This window comes from Doryrhamphus excisus, chromosome 11 (assembly GCF_030265055.1).
Source record: "Doryrhamphus excisus isolate RoL2022-K1 chromosome 11, RoL_Dexc_1.0, whole genome shotgun sequence".
In the NCBI taxonomy this organism is placed as follows: Eukaryota; Metazoa; Chordata; class Actinopteri; order Syngnathiformes; family Syngnathidae; genus Doryrhamphus; species Doryrhamphus excisus.
The window spans coordinates 5481397-5500503 of record NC_080476.1 but is presented as its reverse complement, the minus strand read 5'-3'; the positions used below and the strand labels follow the sequence as shown (position 1 = coordinate 5500503).

The 19107-nt window shown below is 43.2% G+C and overlaps 3 protein-coding genes across 7 annotated transcripts; 2 read left to right on the top strand and 1 right to left on the bottom strand.

Annotated features, from left to right (window-relative positions):
* Positions 1 to 671: 671 nt before the first annotated feature.
* On the bottom strand, positions 672 to 6998 carry mks1 (MKS transition zone complex subunit 1). 4 transcript variants are annotated; one of them, XM_058087007.1, is made up of 18 exons: positions 5996 to 6998; positions 5704 to 5825; positions 5578 to 5630; positions 5343 to 5510; positions 5151 to 5248; positions 4931 to 5059; positions 3920 to 4024; positions 3739 to 3847; positions 3429 to 3485; positions 2949 to 2991; positions 2760 to 2822; positions 2616 to 2686; positions 2458 to 2527; positions 2275 to 2382; positions 1382 to 1515; positions 1225 to 1307; positions 1054 to 1151; positions 672 to 971 (listed from the first exon to the last, which is right to left on the bottom strand). In XM_058087007.1, exons 1-18 carry the CDS (start codon positions 6070 to 6072, stop codon positions 880 to 882), a joined length of 1680 nt encoding a protein of 559 aa, XP_057942990.1. In that variant the 5' UTR covers positions 6073 to 6998; the 3' UTR covers positions 672 to 879. The 4 variants fall into 4 exon arrangements, with proteins under 4 accessions (XP_057942990.1, XP_057942991.1, XP_057942992.1 ...); XM_058087008.1 differs by having other exon boundaries at positions 2464 to 2527; positions 5151 to 5251; positions 5996 to 6997; XM_058087009.1 differs by having other exon boundaries at positions 5151 to 5251; positions 5704 to 5773; positions 5996 to 6075.
* zw10 (zw10 kinetochore protein) lies at positions 6638 to 14804 on the top strand. Of its 2 annotated transcripts, none has more exons than XM_058087004.1 (16): positions 6638 to 6835; positions 7282 to 7416; positions 9269 to 9370; positions 9483 to 9560; positions 10002 to 10161; positions 10218 to 10370; positions 10458 to 10655; positions 10725 to 10861; positions 10932 to 11117; positions 11199 to 11419; positions 12680 to 12751; positions 12828 to 12994; positions 13587 to 13717; positions 13794 to 13925; positions 13997 to 14199; positions 14259 to 14804. In XM_058087004.1, exons 1-16 carry the CDS (start codon positions 6731 to 6733, stop codon positions 14377 to 14379), a joined length of 2301 nt encoding a protein of 766 aa, XP_057942987.1. In that variant the 5' UTR covers positions 6638 to 6730; the 3' UTR covers positions 14380 to 14804. The 2 variants fall into 2 exon arrangements, with proteins under 2 accessions (XP_057942987.1, XP_057942988.1); XM_058087005.1 differs by having other exon boundaries at positions 6639 to 6835; positions 10935 to 11117.
* Positions 14805 to 16966: 2162 nt separating this feature from the next.
* On the top strand, positions 16967 to 18833 carry LOC131138300 (G protein-activated inward rectifier potassium channel 3-like). The gene is made up of 3 exons (XM_058087115.1): positions 16967 to 17166; positions 17304 to 18399; positions 18472 to 18833. Exons 1-3 carry the CDS (start codon positions 17095 to 17097, stop codon positions 18666 to 18668), a joined length of 1365 nt encoding a protein of 454 aa, XP_057943098.1. The 5' UTR covers positions 16967 to 17094; the 3' UTR covers positions 18669 to 18833.
* The last annotated feature ends 274 nt before the right edge of the window (positions 18834 to 19107 follow it).

Below are 19107 nucleotides of genomic sequence, written 5' to 3'. Positions count from 1 at the left end.
CATGGACGAACGGCCTAGATCAGGGGTCGGCAACCTTTACTATGAAAAGAGCCATTTCACCCACTTGCCCACTAAAGAAAAATAGCCTGGAGCCGCAAAACGTTGTATGTTTAAAACAACATTGGAGGGAAAAAAAAAGACGAGTTGGAGTACTCTTGCTAGTACTGGAGATAAACTTTTGTTTTTAAATGAGCTCTAATTTATTTTTTAGAATCGTCAAATAACTCATTAATAATAATTAATAACTCAAATAACTCAAAGTATTACTCATTTCCCTTCATGTTAACCTGTCAGAGAGAACTGGATAGCATCCTGTCTGCTCATTCAGTCACCAGTCAGAACTCAGTCAGGATGCATTCATGGTCTCACACAAAGTTGGATTTTTGTAAACTCATAACAAAGACGTGCATTTTCACCACACGGGTGCTAAAAAATATTCAAGCATTGCAAAGGGAGCCGCAACAAAGAGGCTGGAGAGCCACATGCGGCTCTGGAGCCGCGGGTTGCTGACCCCTGGCCTAGATGAATTGAATCCATGTGAAATATCAAAGATACTGTATTACCATGTGTTTCATCGATGGAATATTCAGTATATGTAAAATACAACTCCATACTTCAGAGTGGCCTTCAAAGACTTCATTGCATCTTCAAAGATTTAATTTGCAGTAAAACAACCACCTTAAAACATTTGATGTTTCCTTAAAAAAGTCCTCATTTATTTTGACTTTATGTATTACAAAAACATGTTGTGACATTGCAGCAAATTATTCATAAAAATATAGTCACAAATGACTCTCTAGTTGTGCTTGTATCACAGTCATATTGTTTTAAACAGCAAATACAATTTTGTCATGCTGATTTTCACTCCTAAGCGGGTCATTAAATTTGGAGTTGGGAGGCTGAGGCGATGAAGTCTCTGGGAAGACTTTCTCTGACTTCTTGCATTTTTCTTCTGGCCCGTTGAAATGCATCTGACAAAGTAAAAAAGTGACATAATTCAAAATGTTGCATAAGAAATGATTATTATCCTACAACACTGATATGTCTGCTTACCCATGGTGCTTAAGAGCGTATCGTGATGACTAAATCCGTGGGTGTGGTCAGCGACATAGTGCCTTCTTCTTTTCGATGTTGCAGAATCCACAAAGGCCCTGCAACAAAATGCGGATGTAGGCAAACCGATCAAGAAGAATGCTCTTTTATTTCAGTGCTGCAAACCCTTACTTGGATTGCTGGATGCAGTGAAGATTAAAGGTCACGCTTCCTGAACTTTCAGTAGAAAAGCCCAAGCGACTAAGCCTCTCTCCCTGTAATGAAAATATTGTTTTTGTGTTTTGTCAATACATATATTCAGAAGAATTCAACCAACAAAACTGCAGACCTTGAAATGTCCTGGTATCCTCACGTAGCTATGATCCTCTAGCTCTGGAGAACCTCCGATGAAGAAGCGTCGCATTGCAGAGGCTGTGCCTGTCTGGACGGGTCTCCACGTGTGACACGTCTGAGTGTGTTTACCTGCATCGCACACATGCAAGTAGGGCTTGATCTTGCTGCTATATGGGGGAAAAATGCATGTTGCGTCCCCTCAAACTTTGAACATACATCATTTAGTGGCTCAAAATTACAGTATATACCTCAGGGGTCTCAAACTCATGGCCCCTGGGCCACACTTTGAACACCTCTGCCCGCAAAAGATACCTTGATAGACTTGTCTTGACTTGTACAACTATTTCACTTTTTTATATTATGGAATGCTTCTTATTGCATCTGTTTCTCTACCCTCATGTCCTCCTTCACTACATCCATAAATCTCCTCATTGGTCTTCCTCTATGCCTCCTATCTGGCAGTTCTAAACGCAGCATCCTTCTACCAATATATTCACTATCTCACCATCTCAGTCTGGCCTCTCTGACTTTATCTGCAAGGCCTCTAACATGTAATGTCCCTCTGATGTACTCGCTCCTGATCCTATCCATCCTGGTCACTCCCAATGAGAACCTCAGCATCCTTATCTCTGCTACCTCCAGTTCTGCTTCCTGTCTTTTCCACAGTGGCACTGTCTCCAGACCAAATTTTCATTTATTGTGTATATTATTTATTATTGTCCTAAGTGCCCACGAGACTGTGGTTGACTTGTCACGTTTTAATCTCGCAAGATCTTGCGACACCCCCAGTGATGAGCCGGAAATCTTTGGTCTTAAAATTAAATAATTGTGTGCATTTCCATCATGCATGTAAACACACAGGAGGATGAAAGCACATTTATGTGATACCTGCCGTGTCAGGAAAGAGCAGGTACCCGTAGCCCTCGGTCCGATACCGCTGCCAGTCGTCCAGAGACAGAACCTTGAAATACAACACGGGCCAATGGGGAACTGATTCTGAAATGACAGGAAGTGGATTCATGCATTCTTCATTCAGTCTCTGCAGCCACAGCATCCACATGCAACACCAACCCTCACTCTCTTTTTCAGTCATGTAGAACGCCTCAAAGGTGAAGGGGTAACAGAAGTAAGCCACATTGTCCTGTTGGTACAGAGAAAGCAGCATGGTGAGCAAAATTCTGAGTGAGTCTCATCTCGGAAAATTGTCCACTAGTTTGTCAAATACGCACCTTCCCTAATGCTTTGGTGCGTGAAGTGTGGGTGACTCCGGAGTGGGACTGCATTGGCAAGCTGGACCAGTCTAGATCGCAAAAATAACTATTTATTAGGACTATGAAGAGGCATTCAAGTTGTAAAATGTGGCTGTAACTTACTGTTTGGCAGCTCCATTATGTAATCGATGTATAGGTTATCATACTCAAAGCCCTTGGCAGACACTGGACACAAACAGAGCAAGACTTTCATTTAATAAATATGGACACAAAATGTCATAAATAAGTCATTTTTAAAATGTATATTATAAACACTAAAATAATGAACAATGAAGTCTCAGCTTTCCTTACCTATCTCCCCGTTTATTAAGTACCGCAGAATACCTGGAGGAGGCTATAAGAGAGAAACACACAAAATCAACATACTTGCCCAATATTCTTAAAGTGGTAGAGGCATTTTTATATGGGTAAAATGGTGAGTCTCACTACTAACAGGAGCTTTGTATCAGGAAAACTACAGTACTTTTACTTTTTCCCTCCAGTGACTAAACCAAATAGTTTAACTGAATGACTTTAAAACACAATAGACAAAACATGCTGACACATTTTGCTTATTATTTTGGTCCACTTGTTGCTGAGGATAAAATAGTTTTTGCCAAACCCCCCCCCAGCATTTATAGCGTACATTATAATGGCAAAATTCACACAGACCACAGCACCATCTGCTGGATATAAAGGGGCACTGCTGACTAATGTCCCTAATGCAACACAGCCACTGACTGACGATTGTACAGTTCTGCACTGACATTTAACATATTTGCAATAACGTACCATTTCAAAGTCCTGCCCGACAAGGCTATTTGGGAAGTCCTTGTGCCTCACTAAAAGCTGCAAACAGAAAGAGAGCAAAGTGAATGTTTAACAAAGATGTAGTGATACATTTTATACACACGAATGCCTGATCCCAAAGACATATTTAACGTGAGAGGCCAAAAAAGACAATGACACAACTGCACACTAATAATGGGCTGTCCAGGGTATACCCCGCCTCTCGCCCAAAGACCGCTGGGATAGGCTCCAGCATGCCCACAACCCTCGTGAGGATAAGCGGTACAGAAAATGGATGGATGTATAAACCCACATCTTTGTACAGGTGCTTCTCTCTCTCCTTTTCCTCGGTTTTCATGGGCGCTGAAACATTATCCACGGTGAGACGCCAAACTTCTTTGTTGGTCCCCTCAGTGGTAATCCTGAACAAGCGACAAACGCGTCATTAGTTTTTGCGTGTACCTTAAACTTGGCCATGTCTTCGGCGAACTCGCCTGTAGGGCTCTTTGCCCTTGTTGAAGTCAGGTTTTACGATGATCGTTCCGTTGCCATCGGTTTTTACAGTGAACAGCAGACATTCGTTCTCTTTTTGGCCCAGTCTGAAATAATAATGCAATTAATGTTTACAGACAAAACAAAAACATTCAGACACAGACGTTGAATACATGACATATGTAAATTGCATCATATCCAGATAAAATATGGTTTGACACTATTTTTTCTGTGTACATACACGTTCAAGATGTCATTCAAATGTTACAAGATTTGGGGTTTTGCATAAATCCAAACATACATAAGCTGCACAGTGTATTGGTTCATCTAATAGAGACTGCATGTTGACTTTAAGTACCAATAGCCAACATTTTCCAGCATTAAGATGCTTAACAAGACGTGATGTTTTCTTAGTAAAATACTGCACTGTAAGCCTGTAGTTGCTTCTTAACGTGTAGAACAAAATTTAAAATGAGAAGCATTTAATAAGGTTTTTGGCTGTTTTTAGGGCTTTTTATGGGTGCGTCCATTCTATTCTATTCACAGATTTTGTTATTCACAGGGATTACTTTCAGAGACCTCCAGGAATCTACTGGACTTTGATAAGCCTACATTTAATGGAGTATTTTTGTCATTAGAGCATAGAAAGCGTCTTAACAACCTTGTAGGTATGCTTTAGACATTATCTAGATATTAACTAACACCCCTATAGTGACCTTTACACTCATATTACCCAATATAGTAGACATAATAAGAGTAAATAAGTCATTTAAAACATAAGTCAGGGTGACGTCAGGGTTTCAGAGTGGTCGGCGTTACATTACTGACACTGAGTGACGCCTTATCTTTGTATTTCAGGTCATTTAATAATGTATACTTAATTTAGGCACTATTTACTAATAACAGGCCGTACTGAGCCACGAAACAGCACGACTTATTAATTAATATAGTTTTGAAAAAACGTGATAAGGGGCAGTTTGTTTTTAATTGGACCGCTATCAATGTGGTCTTACTTTCCAGGCGGTCCCAGGTCTGCCATAATGTGCATGGTCTGCATGACACTGTTCATCTCATGACTGCTCCTCATGAAGTCTTCACTGGGCTCCCAGTTGATGATCTTGGACTTGGGGAAGCTGGAGTCCCTGCAGACAGAAAAAACCCAAAAATTTAACAAACTAAAGTCTGTCTTTGTAAAACGACCAAAGACAAATGATTTTGTTTTTCCACACTAACATGGTTCGCCGATCCTGCCGTCTGTGTCGCACGCTGGCCATTCTCTCAGCCAGGAAGGTGGGCCTGGATTTGGTTGTGGTCAGTAAATCGTTGCCCTGCTGCTTTAAAGGTTAAAAAAATCCCCATACAAAACCCATTCAATAGTTTATATTAATTATACATTATATGTCCTTGCTATAGTTGGCAACCTACTAGCTGCTGGAGCGGATGGTAGTTGGTGTAGCGATCGTAATCCGTGTATGTGAAGATCCTGTTATTTTGCCGACCCTTCGCCTTGTTCAGGGCTGTGACCTCTTTGTGGTACTGGCGGTCCAGAGGAGTCTGGCAAGCCGCCTCGTTTTGGAACAACTCCATTTCATACTGGACGTAGTAAAAGACATGTAATAGCAATACTCAAATGTATAGAGTATAACATATAAAGTCCTACCTGACTGAAGAGTTTCTCCTGCCAGCCCACAACTACTTGCTCCTCATTGTCACCTGGTCCCATCAGAGAAACATGTCAGGTTTTTGGAATATGACTTAGGTTCCTATCCAAAGGTTCTATTCTCACCACTCTGGGCCTGTGAGGTGAGAGGTTTCAGTTCAATGGCTCCTCCATCCTGCTGGGTCAGAACTTCTTGCTGGAAGTGCATAGAGAGAGTCGCAGTGGTGGTCACCCTCTCTAAGTGCACCCTTTGAGTGGACGCACATGGGCAGATGTTGCATTAAAATACATGCTAACTGAATTAATATATGCTAGAATTAAACCTGCAAGGTTATGAAGCTATCGCTAAAAAACACCGTTAACAACAAAATGCACATTTTAGCTTTAAATGTAAAATTATGTTTACATGAATACTTACTTTATCCGCAGGTTTTTGATAGCATCCAGAGACCGGTAGACAGCCTCTCCTGTGTCGGTGTTGCACCAATCTGACATGATCGATTATAAGCTAGCAAACAACTTGCAGCTAACTGTTTTGATCCGTTGGTCAACACTTCCTTCACCTTTCACCCGCCATTTCCTCTACATTACAGCTTCTTAACTATCTAGATTACCTATACCAGCCATTTTTACTAATTGAAATGAACGAGTTTGATAGTAGAATAACGATAAGCTAAACACGCCGCCGTTAGCCCACAAAAGCGCTATGCTAAATATTTGTGGTTGCCATAGAGATATGCAGACGCTCTTCTTCTAGCATATAAGAGCATGTACGCAAACACAACAGCGTCACACACCGGACTGGAGTGGAGGCAAATATCAATTACAGTACAGACATAGAGTACACCAATGCACTGTGCTTGGTGTATGAATCCATATGAATGGATAATTAATAAACCCAGTGCAAGTTATCTATCTGACGCTTGGTAGCAGAAGTGATGTATTTTGTAACATTTGCAGATCTCCAGAGAAACGAAGAAAAATAAAAGCATTGGGAAAAGTGGAAGAGATGGGGTATCCTTTACGCGAGCCAATCGGGAAGTGGAAGGGGTGGGGCATCCTGACCATTTGCGCGAGCCAATCAAATCGCCTGGCGCGCCTTGAACTGTCATAGTTTTACAAATAAAATATCTATATAACCTTGTGTTTCCCGATGTCGTCGTTTGTCACTGACGTCCTCGCCATGTCTGGCAAACTGGAGAAAGAGGACCTGTCCAGTAAAATCAGCAAAATGTCACGCAAGATTGAAGACACAAAGGTAGGATGCCCCGTAGTAGCATAACATAGCTTAGCATAGCATTAGCTAAACTGATGCTAGTCGCTGGAAGTTTTGGGCGAGCATTGATAGCTCACGTTGACCTAATATGACTACCTCTAACTCCTACAACGGTACACTCACATGCATTTGAATGTAGATGTTCCGTACAAAAAAATGGCAATAGGAATTTTTGAGGAGTTTTGTGCTTCTTTTCTGTCAACGTGGCCCCGTTACAGTTGAGCACTTGACAACGTTAACGGCGCAGCACACTGTTTATTTTGTATTATTTTCCTTTATGGTACGGCAGATAGAATTGAGATCATCCTGACAGAATTTAATACTAGCATCTTTGGTCTAGTGAGAGTCATAATAAATACTACTGTATATCTCGAACCATATATAGTGTATGTATTGTTTACCCCCCCTCCCCACTGTCTTTATGGCAGGAACAAGTGTGTGACATGATATACAAGCGATATCGGGACTTCCTGCCAAGCCTTCAAGCATCCGAGGACCTACTGGTGCAGGTGGACGACGTGTCCAAAGAGATGGGCTCCCTTAAAACCTTCATCGAGACAGAGGTATGCATAATTATTGCGGGTAAACTGAATTGTTTGGTTTGCATATTCTCCCCTCCTCTTCTGCCACATGGTTGTTTGTCAATACAGTGAAGAAAATAAGTATTTGAACACCCTGCTATTTTGCTATTTCTCCCACTTAGAAATCATGGAGGGGTCTGAAATTTTCATCGTAGGTGCATGTCCACTGTGAGAGAGATAAACTAAAAAGAAAAATCCAGAAATCACAATGCATGATTTTTTAACAATTTATTTGTGTGATACAGCTGCAAATAAGTATTTGAACACCTGTGTATCATCTAGAATTCTGACCCTGAAAGACCTGTTAGTCTGCCCATTAGAAGTCCACCTGCACTCCATGTATCATCCTGAATCAGATGCACCTGTTTGAGGTCGTTAGCTGCATAAAGACACCTGTCCACCCCATACAATCAGTAAGACTTTAACTTGTAACATGGCGAAGACCAAAGAGCTGTCCAAAGACACCAGAGACAAAATTGTACACCTCCACAAGGCTGGAAAGGGCTACGGAGCAATTACCAAGCAGCTTGGTGAAAAAAGGTCCACTGTTGGAGCTATCATTAGAAAATGGAAGAAGCTAAACATGACGGTCAATCTCAATCGGAGTGGAGCCCCATGCAAGATATCACCTCGTGGGGTCTCAATGATTCTAAGAAAGGTGAGGAATCAGCCCAGAACTACACGACAGGACTTGGTCAATGACCTGAAAAGAGCTGGGACCACCGTTTCCAAGGTTACTGTAGGTAATACACTAAGACGTCATGATGTGAAATCATGCATGGCACGAAAGGTTCCCCTGCTTAAACCAGCACATGTCAAGGCCCGTCTTAAGTTTGCATATGACCATTTGGATGATACAGAGGAGTCATGGGAGAAAGTTTTATGGTCAGATGAGACCAAAATAGAACTTTTTGGTCATAATTCCAATAAGCGTGTTTGGAGGAAGAAGAATGAAGAGTACAATCCGAAGAACACCATCCCTACTGTGAAGCATGGGGGTGGTAGCATCATGCTTTGGGGGTGTTTTTCTGCACATGGGACAGGACGAGTGCACTGCATTAAAGAGAGGATGACTGGGGCCGTGTATTGTGAGATTTTGGGGAACAACCTCCTTCCCTCTGTCAGAGCATTGAAGATGGGTCGTGGCTGGGTCTTCCAACACGACAACGACCCGAAGCACACAGCCAGGAAAACCAAGGAGTGGCTCCGTAAGAAGCATATCAAGGTTCTAGCATGGCCCAGCCAGTCTCCAGACCTGAACCCAATCGAAAATCTTTGGAGGGAGCTCAAACTCCGTGTTTCTCAGCGACAGCCCAGAAACCTGACTGATCTAGAGAAGATCTGTGTGGAGGAGTGGGCCAAGATCCCTCCTGCAGTGTGTGCAAACCTGGTGAAAAACTACAGGAAACGTTTGACCTCTGTAATAGCAAACAAAGGCTACTGTACCAAATATTAACATTCATTTTCTCAGGTGTTCAAATACTTATTAGCAGCTGTATCACACAAATAAATTGTTAAAAAAATCATGCATTGTGATTTCTGGATTTTTCTTTTTAGTTTATCTCTCTCACAGTGGACATGCACCTACGATGAAAATTTCAGACCCCTCCATGATTTCTAAGTGGGAGAAATAGCAAAATAGCAGGGTGTTCAAATACTTATTTTCTTCACTGTATGTGTGTGGTGATTGACTGGCGATCACCCCAGTGTGTACCCAACCACTCGCTTGTGATCCTCATGAGCACAACTGGAATAGAAAATGAATGGATGGCATGCATATGCTGAATTCGTTTTTTCTCAGTGTCAGTTTTGTTATTTAAAAAAAAAATAACAGGTGCAACTGAACATCCATGAGGCCGTGGCAGAGTACACAACGTTCAAGCAACAGTTAGAGAAAAACACTGTCGTCATCACAATGCTTGGACACCTGAAAGAGGTACACAACAATGCTTTGTGGATTATACCATTTATGACGCATCTTTTCATCTTTACAAGGCACTTGCTTTGTGCTAAATAACTAGGTTTGTGTGTGTATGTATGTCTCATAGTTTCACAATTCAATGGAGGAATTCAGCAAAGCCTTACAGGAGAAGAAGTATGTTGATGCAGCCAAGCAGCTGGAAAGGGTAGGACCTTCTTGCATGTAGACAATTTCTAAAAATATTTTAAAAATAAAAAGTTTTAATTAAGAGTGTTATTAGATCTGGATTATGCTTATTTGTTTTGTCACTTAATAACAAAGATTATATAATTTGAATTGTTTTTAGCATCCTTTATTTGAGAATTCTATTTAATAACGTGCCAACAGTTTGCATATTTTTATGTTTAATTTAAAAAATTATTAAACACAGTGTTGTGTGTGTTTGTATTTTGTTCCCTTACCAAACCCAAAAGGAACTGAACCTTGACATTAAAACTGAAGTACTTACCATGATTATCAATACACCCGTAGTGAGTTATAATAGGAACATTGTCAAATAAAAGGCTCAATTTGGATACAGTTGACACTGCGTATTTGGATTCCTGATTTAAACAAACAAATTATAAGTCTCTCTGGCCTCTTCTAGGCAAGGACCAGTGTGGAGTCCCTCAAAGACTGGAAGGTGTCGCAGCTCCCACTGCTCGATGCTCTCACCTCTGAGTTGACGGTGCAGAGGGAAAACCTCAACTATCATCTGGGAGATGAGTGGAAGCGCCTCGTGATCTGGAAATTACCTCCCTCAAAAGGTAGGAATTTATCACAATTACAAAAACAATGGTGAATTTGTAACTCCGACCCGCAGAGCCGCCAGGCGTGGCCTCCTTCCTGCAGGTGGAGCTTTATCTGAGCCAATCATCCATGAAGGACAGTGATGCAGAACCACCTGCTGTGCTGTGCAGCGTCCTGCAGGCTTTGGCCATCCAGGGAGATCTCCTGCACAAGATCAAACTCTTCAGTGAGCGCAAACAACAGCACAAATCTATTTGATAAACATCTATACTTGGTATCCAAGATATCAAGCAGCGTGCTGTTGTCCTCTCAGGCCAGGTGCTGCTGAAGAACATGCTGAAGCCGCTGGTGCTGCACTCTTCTCTGTTGGTGCAGGTGGCGGAGCAACAGGGGAAGGGGGTCGCCCTGACCTTCAAGAGCATGAAGGAGTGCATGGAGGAGCGTGCTACTCCTTCACAGGTTTACATCAAAGTGCTCCTGGTGCTCAAGACTCTTCACTCACACCTTCTAGGTACAACATGATGATCTACATACAACCTCTTGAGGCTTTCATTAAGATGGTTGGTCTCTTCCTCCCCAGACGTTCCTATTGGTGATAAAAAGCTGTCAACCATCTTTGGTGAGCTGATATGGGAGGAACTTTCCCAATGCATCATCCACGAGTGTCTTCTCCACTCCATCCCCACCAACAGCAGTCAGCTGGAACAATACAACACGGTACATTGGACATCACGGCCAAGTTAACACATAGTGCAGCATCCAGTCACGTGACTTGTGACTCATAAAGCAGGTGATCAAAGAGACAGAGGAGTTTGAGAAGTCTCTGAAGGAGATGGAGTACCTTTGGGGCGACTCCACGGACCTGCTGAAGTATGCCAGAGATGTGAACTGTCACTTCGCCAGCAAGAAGTGCAAGGACGTCATTGTGGCCGCTCGCAAACTCATGACCTCCAAGATGCACAACACCGTCAAGGTGCGCCTCGTTTGACTCCTTGTTTGTGTTTTTTATCCTCTCCATGTGCGTCACGAGTGCCTTTAACCCCCAATCGCTAAGATTACGCCAGAGTCCAAGCTGCGTCTCCCGAAGCTTCCTGCTCCGGGGACGTTGGTGAAGCAAGAGGCGGCCCCAAACGAGCACGCCACCATGGAAAGTGGCAGTCAGCTGTCGCCGTGGAGCCTGTGTCTGCCAGCGTGTCATATCAGCGAATCGGTGCAGCAGCTGATGGAGCTGGCTCTCAACACGCTGTGCGAGGCGGTCGGAAGCTCCTCCCAATGGTTTGTTGACCAGTCATTTCAACAACGACACTTTTATGGTGCACTCTATGCACTTTTTACATACACACTTTGACTCTGCTGTAACTCTGCTTGTCCTATGTAATAGACGCCATATATCATACAATAAGACATGGGACATGATGACACAAATATTAGCAACTCTAGGATAGCTATATTGGCACTCGTTTTCATAGCAGCATCATGCAAGGTTAGCCTGTTCATTCATTCATTCATTCATTTTTTTTACCGTTTATCCTCATGAGGGTCGCGGGGGTGCTGGAGCCTATCCCAGCTGTCTTCGGGCGAGAGGCGGGGTACACCCTGGATTGGTCGCCAGCCAATCACAGGGCACACATAGACAAACCATTCACACTCACATTCATACCTATGGACAATTGGTGGAGGAAATGTGTGTAGGAGTACCTGGAGAAAACCCGCACATGCGTGGGGAGAACATGCAAACTCCACACAGAGAAGCCCGAGAGTTGAATTGAACTCTGGTCTCCTCGCTGTGCAGCCCATACTGATGCAAATTTTACCTATTTGTTTTCCCAAATTAAGCATTTTCAAGCAGAACCCTGACATCACTTCCTGTCCACCCGCCACTCAGCTCCCCTCACACCGCAGCACATTTACAGCTACACTAACTAGCATTAATCGTATTTATGTATTAAATGGCTTATGGCTTACTATAATATAATTCATTCATTTTCTACCGCTTATCCTCACAGGAGTTGTGGGGGGTGCTGGTCGCCAGCCAATCACAGGGCACATATAGACAAACAACCATTCACACTCACATTCATACCTATGGACAATTTGGAGTCGCCAATTAGCCTAGCATGTTTTTGGAACGTGGAAGAACATGTAAACTCCACACAGAGATGGCCGAGGGTGGAATTGAACTCTGGTCTCCTAGCCTGCGCGCTAACCACTCATTCGCCATGCAGCCAATTAGCCTGTTCACTAAAGAAAAATGATATGATGAAGCTTACAGCTCCCATGTCGGGCTAACTGATGGATAGTTGGTGGAGCTCTTTGCTTTTAAGATGTGTAGTGAAGCCTTTTTACATGAAATGGTGGGTGTATACACATGGCGGGCCCCATCAAGCTAGGAAAAAGTCAGAGGTGGTTCTTCCCTCAAAAGTGGATCAAATGAGGCAGATCGTTCATATGTTGCATATTACAAAAAGTCACTTGGATAATAGGGGACATTTTTAAGAAAGTTATCTTCATTTCTTCCTGTTTTCTTCCTCACAGTGCTTTGCAACTCTTCTTCACCGTCAGAAACATCTTCCAGCTCTTCTACGACGTGGTGCCAACGTACCACAAGTGAGACTTTCTCTGGCCAATACCACACACCCAGCCATGGAGCTTTTAACCTGAAGGTGAAAATTATTTTTCTCAGAGAGAACCTCGTCAAGTTTCCTCACTTGGCGGCCATCCAGCACAACAACTGCATGTACCTTGCCCACCACCTTCTCACCCTGGGCCACCACTTCAGCGCCCACCTTCCGCAGCCCCTCAAGGGCGTGGCCACCTTTGTTGACATGGTGCCTGGATTCAGGAAACTGGGTAACACATCACTGATTCCCCTTACCATGTATAAACTCAAAGAGTGGTAACGTGCAGGCATAGTGTGTCCGACATTAATGCACCTTTCCTGGAGAGAGCGCACAGCTTTTTATAAATATTCACGTTCATGTTTACAAAAACAGCCCTGTGTGAAATGCTATTGACAGATAAGTTTTTCTCTTGCTGGGAATCGCCAACTCCAACCACTTCTGCCTGAGTTTGCCTTGTAGAAAGATTTCCTGGAAACCATAAATAATGATCATAAACAGAGTGAAGCAGAGCTGCGGGGAGGGCAGTCCTAGAGCATATCTGGCCCACAGCGCTTGCCCATATAAGGAAGCTATTCATTTGTGACGTCACAACTAGTCAGTGTTAGAAAAAAACTGTGAAACCGAGCGTTCAGAGCCATCACAAACTTCTTTCAAAGCTCACTTCCATATGCACAAAACTCATTATCTGAAACTTCGGTATCGTTTAACACGAGAATACAACATTTATAGGTAAGAAAAGTAGAAAAAGCATAATAGGTCCCCTTTAAGCATATAAAGGCTGATTGGAGGGCAAACTGTTTTATTTATTTATTGCTATGTAGGCGCTCAGTGTTTCTTAAATCAGCTGAACGTCCAGAGGTCAGAGCTGTTGGAGCGACTGTCCACCGCTCACAACTTTTGCAACCTGGATGAAGAGGACAACTACACAGACGCCAGCAAGGCTGTGAGACAGGTGGGAGGAAATCTCTACTTGTGCTGCTTTTGCGTTCTCCTTGCAGCAATCTTCTCATGCATCTCTCATCATGCAGATCATCCATCAGTTGAAGCAGCTAGGGACGGTGTGGCAGGACGTCTTACCGGTCAGCATCTACTGCAAAGCAATGGGCAACCTCCTCAACACAGCTATCACGGAAATCATTGCCAAGATCATGATGCTGGAGGTTTGTTGTTGTTGCCGCCACCACACACGGCATATACAGAATAATACATATGAGGAAAATATGCATTCCAGGATATCTCGTCTGAGGATGGAGAGCACCTCCATACGCTCTGCCAGACAGTCATTGAGGAAGGACCACTAGTCTTCATCCCTCTGTCAGAGGAGCACAAAAACAAGAAATATCAAGAGGAGGTTCCCCTCTATGTGAAGAAGTGGGGCACCTTCAAGGAGCTGGTCATCGTACTGCGTGCCAGCCTTTCAGAGATTATCGACAGGTACCAACAATTGAAACATTAATGATTTTCTAGTTACAATGTTCACACTCTTTCCTCAGGTGGGCGGACAGCAAAGGTCCTCTGGCGGTGGAGTTCACAAGTTTAGAAGTGAAAAGTCTGATCCGAGCCTTGTTCCAGAACACGGAGAGAAGAGCTATGGCTCTGACCAAAATCAAATAAACAACCACCAAGAAGAGACTGAAGCACTTTTATTTCTTTCCCGTCCTCTGTCTTTCTAATATACTATAAGACCATAGCAAAAAAAACTTTTTTCCATTTTTGTAAACTTCCCTTGCCGTCCATCCCCAAATGTTCTCAGTTGGATTTAGAGCTGGGAAACACACAGGTTGGTCCAAAAGATTGGGATTATTTCTTTCTCAGGCAAGCATTTTGAACTGTAGCGTTGTCCTGTTGAAAATCCCAGTCATTAACAACAAACGTGAGCATTCAGTCATGAAAAATGCCCCATGCATCATCTCCACGTTGCCAGTTGACGCCCCTGCACAATCTGAAGCTGCATTGTTTAATTGAAGAAAAAAGGCACCCCAGATCACGACATCGCCTCCCCCCTCCACTGTTTTTTCCATCAATAAAAATATATTCCATCTTCCAATATCCCACGTGTGGTGTTTTTGTGCTGATTCCATCCATTGATTTTCTATGCCGCTTATCTTCATTAGGGTCACATGGCTCACTAACACTGATTGACACTTTTTAAAGTTTATCGAGTATTATTTATTTATGCATATTTTAGCATTGTTTCTTTATCACTGTTTTTTATCGTGTGTGGTATCGTGCTGGCAGGCTTTCTTCTGCAAATAGATGGTTGATTGTTTTTCTCTGTTGACTGTATGTGTTTTATGCTGTATTGTTTGGCACATGAACTCCACACGCTGCACAAATGAAATTCCTAACGGATAAATAAAGTTCGTAAGTAAGTAAGTCATGGGGGTATGCTGGAGCCTATTCCAGCTGGCGAAAGGCAGGGAACACGCTGGACTGGTCAGCCAATCGCAAAGCGTGCAAATTCTGAAAAGCCCTCTCACCACAGATGCCATCTGATAGTTATTGGCCTCAACTCTACCAGTAACCTTCATTTAAGTCGAGCATCAAAATATCTGCTGTGGCGACTCAGTAATCAGGAAAAAAGCCGCAAGAAACAAAATCTGTTTCTTGACAGGCAATCGTATCCTCCGGCTCAACGATGGTGAAATTTTTTTGTTCCAATAACCCTCAGGATCTTCCAAGAAGTTTTTAATGACTTTCTTAAATTGTCTGCATTAGACTTTGCTTGTGCAGCTTAACAATTCACCTGCTTCCAAAGAGAGAAAGCTTTTTTGCCATCATGGAATGGAATGGCCTTTATTGTCATTGTACAAGATGTACAACGAGATTGGAGAGCTTCTCCTTTCAGTGCAGTAGTCAAGTAAAAAAAAAAAAAAAAGTAGAGTAAAAAAGAGATCATGACAGTGAATACCTGATGGAAAATATTACAAACCAATACCGCAACAGAGAAAGCATTTGTGTTAGTCCTGTATTTTTAATCAATATTCTATTGGAAGCGTACCTGATAAAGTGTTGGATATAATGCGTTTAATTATTCGTAAAAGTGCCCATGATCAATTTGTGGCGATGTGATTCAGCACACACGATCCAATTATTCCTACAAAGATTACACCGACATGTCTCACTTGTTTTTTTACCCTTGCAAAACCAGCTGTGCTTAGATAAACACTGAACTGCCATCTGCCACCGCGCAGGCTTCATGAACATACAGTAGATACTTTATTGATCCCTTGCAGGAAATTACTTTCTGACAGGGACCACAGTTTTAGTTTCAGACATGCTTAGCTAATTTCATTTCAGTTGGAACATTCATTTTATCTTTATGTTTAGATACCTTGACCATGAAAACATAGGTTAGCAATTGGATTCATAATGATATCAATACTAGTTCAGTCGCTATTCACAAAAATGGCATTTTCCACAATGGTGATTTTCTTCTGGAAAGAAGGCTACAACAGATCCGTTGGCACACCTCAAATTCCACTCTGTCTATATAACGTTTGTTGCATGTTTATTGCTTCATTTGTCGTCTTGTTATGATGAAAATTCCAAAGGTCTCCTATTTTTTCATATTCAAGATCTTACAATCTAGAATGATTCCATTGTCCGTATCAGTCTTTGATGTGTTGTAGAACATGTTGGAAGCTTGTACTGTTTTTTTCTGACCGTTTTGGGGGGGGGAAATGGTCAGGAAATGGTCCTATTTCGCAATGTTAAAGAATGGTTTAAAAAGACTCCTGGATCGAGATGATGATCCGGATCACCCCCAAATTTGAATCAGATTTTCCATGTCCCATTTCTGACAAGTCCTGAAAATTTCATCCAAATCAATTCAGAACTTTTCAAGTTACTCTGAACATGTAAATAGACATAATAGAAATGATAGAAATGTATGCGTCTGAAATATTATCTCACTTCTTTTGATATGATTTCAAATTTAATTTGAGTAAATTGTCCAGCTAGAGAGAGTTTGGGGTGACAATGTGAATGAACATGTAGAAAAATGATCTATTATTGATGTTTATTGTGATTTGCTGTGGGTAACATGTATGACAATGTGTCCCTTAAGCCTTCTGGTAATCTTTTTCCAATCTAACGTTTTCTTCAGAGCTTCTCGGATGGACATTGAGGATTAATAAGGATAATCCCCCACTTGGGGAAAAAGTGTGGTGGGACACAGAGTGGTCCACTTCAAGTGGTGTTTGCCAAGACACAAAGCTGGTCAATCATACGGAACGCTCAAAGCATTCCAACCATCTGGCAGTCTTTCCTCACTTTTCATTTTCATTGTCCCGACAATCCGATCGGAGCCTCTTGAAGCCCTTGGAAATGATCTCCAGCGTGATGTGCGGCGGTGGCAGCAGAGCAACAGTCCGAAGCAACAGTCTCGACAGTAGCCAGGTCAGGATCAAGCCTCGCAGGAACTCCATCCCTCCGATGAAGACTCAGCTGCCCAGACCACAACCTGAATCTACCTCTTATACGGTGCGGCTTTTTAGAATCCTCCACTATTCAATCTGATATTTCTTTTATTTCAGGCATCTGTCGTTACCTCAACAATGACCACAAGAACTGACTTTTCATCATCTCAGGAGGTCTCCCAGACTCAGAGTCCTTGCAGCCAGGCTCCAGTGTCAGTTCGACAAGAACTGACTTTGTTGGAAACCATCGAGGAGGCCCCTAAGCCTCGGCGCAGCAGGAAACTCAAGCGTTTCAGCTCCAGGTGGTCATCAAGAGGCTCCAACGGCAGCAACAACCTCTCCATCCAAGCAACCAAGACAGAGAGGAAGCGTCGTAAGCTCCTGGGCGACGAGCACCCAGTGCACGTGACTGCCGGCAACCAGCGCCAACGCTATGTGACCAAGGACGGCAAGTGCAGGGTCAACCTGGGGCCCATTGAGGACAAGAGCCGCTTCCTCTCGGATATTTTCACCACACTGGTGGACCTCAAGTGCCGTTGGTTCCTTCTGGTCTTCACCATGTGCTACATCCTCACATGGGTGGCCTTTGGCGGAATCTACTTCCTGGGCGCCTGGGTGCGAGGCGACATCAAACATGTGCGTGACCCGCACTGGCAGGCGTGCTACGAGAACGTGGACGGCTTCCTGTCAGCCCTGCTGCTGTCATTAGAGAGCCAGAGGACAATCGGGTACGGCTCCAGGATGGTGACGGCGAAGTGCCCCGAAGGGGTGGTGCTACTGATGATCCAGTCCATCCTGGGATGCATCATCGATGCTCTCATGGTGGGCTGCATGTTTGTGAAGATCTCACGGCCCCAGCAAAGGGCCCAAACACTCATCTTCAGCAAACACTGCGTCATATGCGAGCGGGATGACAAGCTCTGCATGCTCTTCCGTATCGGGGACCTCCGGGAGAGTCACATGGTGGATGCTAAGATCCGCGCCAAGCTCATCAGATCCAGGCAGACCAGAGAAGGAGAATTTATCCCGCTGGAGCAGTCTGAGATCAACATGGGCTACGACACGGGTGGAGACCGGCTCTTGCTGGTTGAGCCCCAGACCATCACGCACATCATCAACGAAAACAGCCCTTTCTGGGAGGTGGATGCCGATCGTTTGAGGAGGGAGACCTTTGAGATCATTGTCATCTTAGAGGGCATTGTGGAAGCCTCGGGTGGGTATTTTTTAACGCTTTTAAATCAAGCTGATGATGCACTTAAATGACCGTTTTCTCATCCTTCTGCAGGTATGACATGTCAGGCGAGGACATCCTACACGGAGGACGAGATCCTGTGGGGTCACCGGTTTGAATCGTGCATTTCCTTAGAGAAGGGTGCCTTTCGCGTGGACTACGGTGCGTTTGACAAAACCTTCGAAGTCCAAATGTCAAAACTGAGCGAAAGAGAGAGAAGAAAGGCAATGGAGCAAGACCATTCATTTTAGTTGGATACCAAACAATACTGTTGGTCTCAAAAGTCTGTTTTTGAAGTGTTTATATCATTTATATAGTTATGGAACACTACACTTCTGGTGTTACAATGTACAAAGCAATATCCATTATTTTACCATTCATATGCTGTATGTGACATTTCTAACACAAAATTAAAACAAAAAAACACTGAATTGTCTGAAATGTGGCATTGTGGACTGTGGACTGTGTGTCCACAGGCTAAATCTGGACCAGGAATGACATCAAACCGGTTGCTAGTTCATTTCAGAACTAGCAAGATTTTCACCAAATAATCACTTATGCCAGCAGAGCACTCTTGTCACATTGGGGATCTTTGAAAATAAAGAGCCCTGTCATATAGACAATATTTGACTTACGCTTATTTTTTCAGTAGATTCTAAAAAACTTGTGTTCTGACAAGCTGATTGTTCT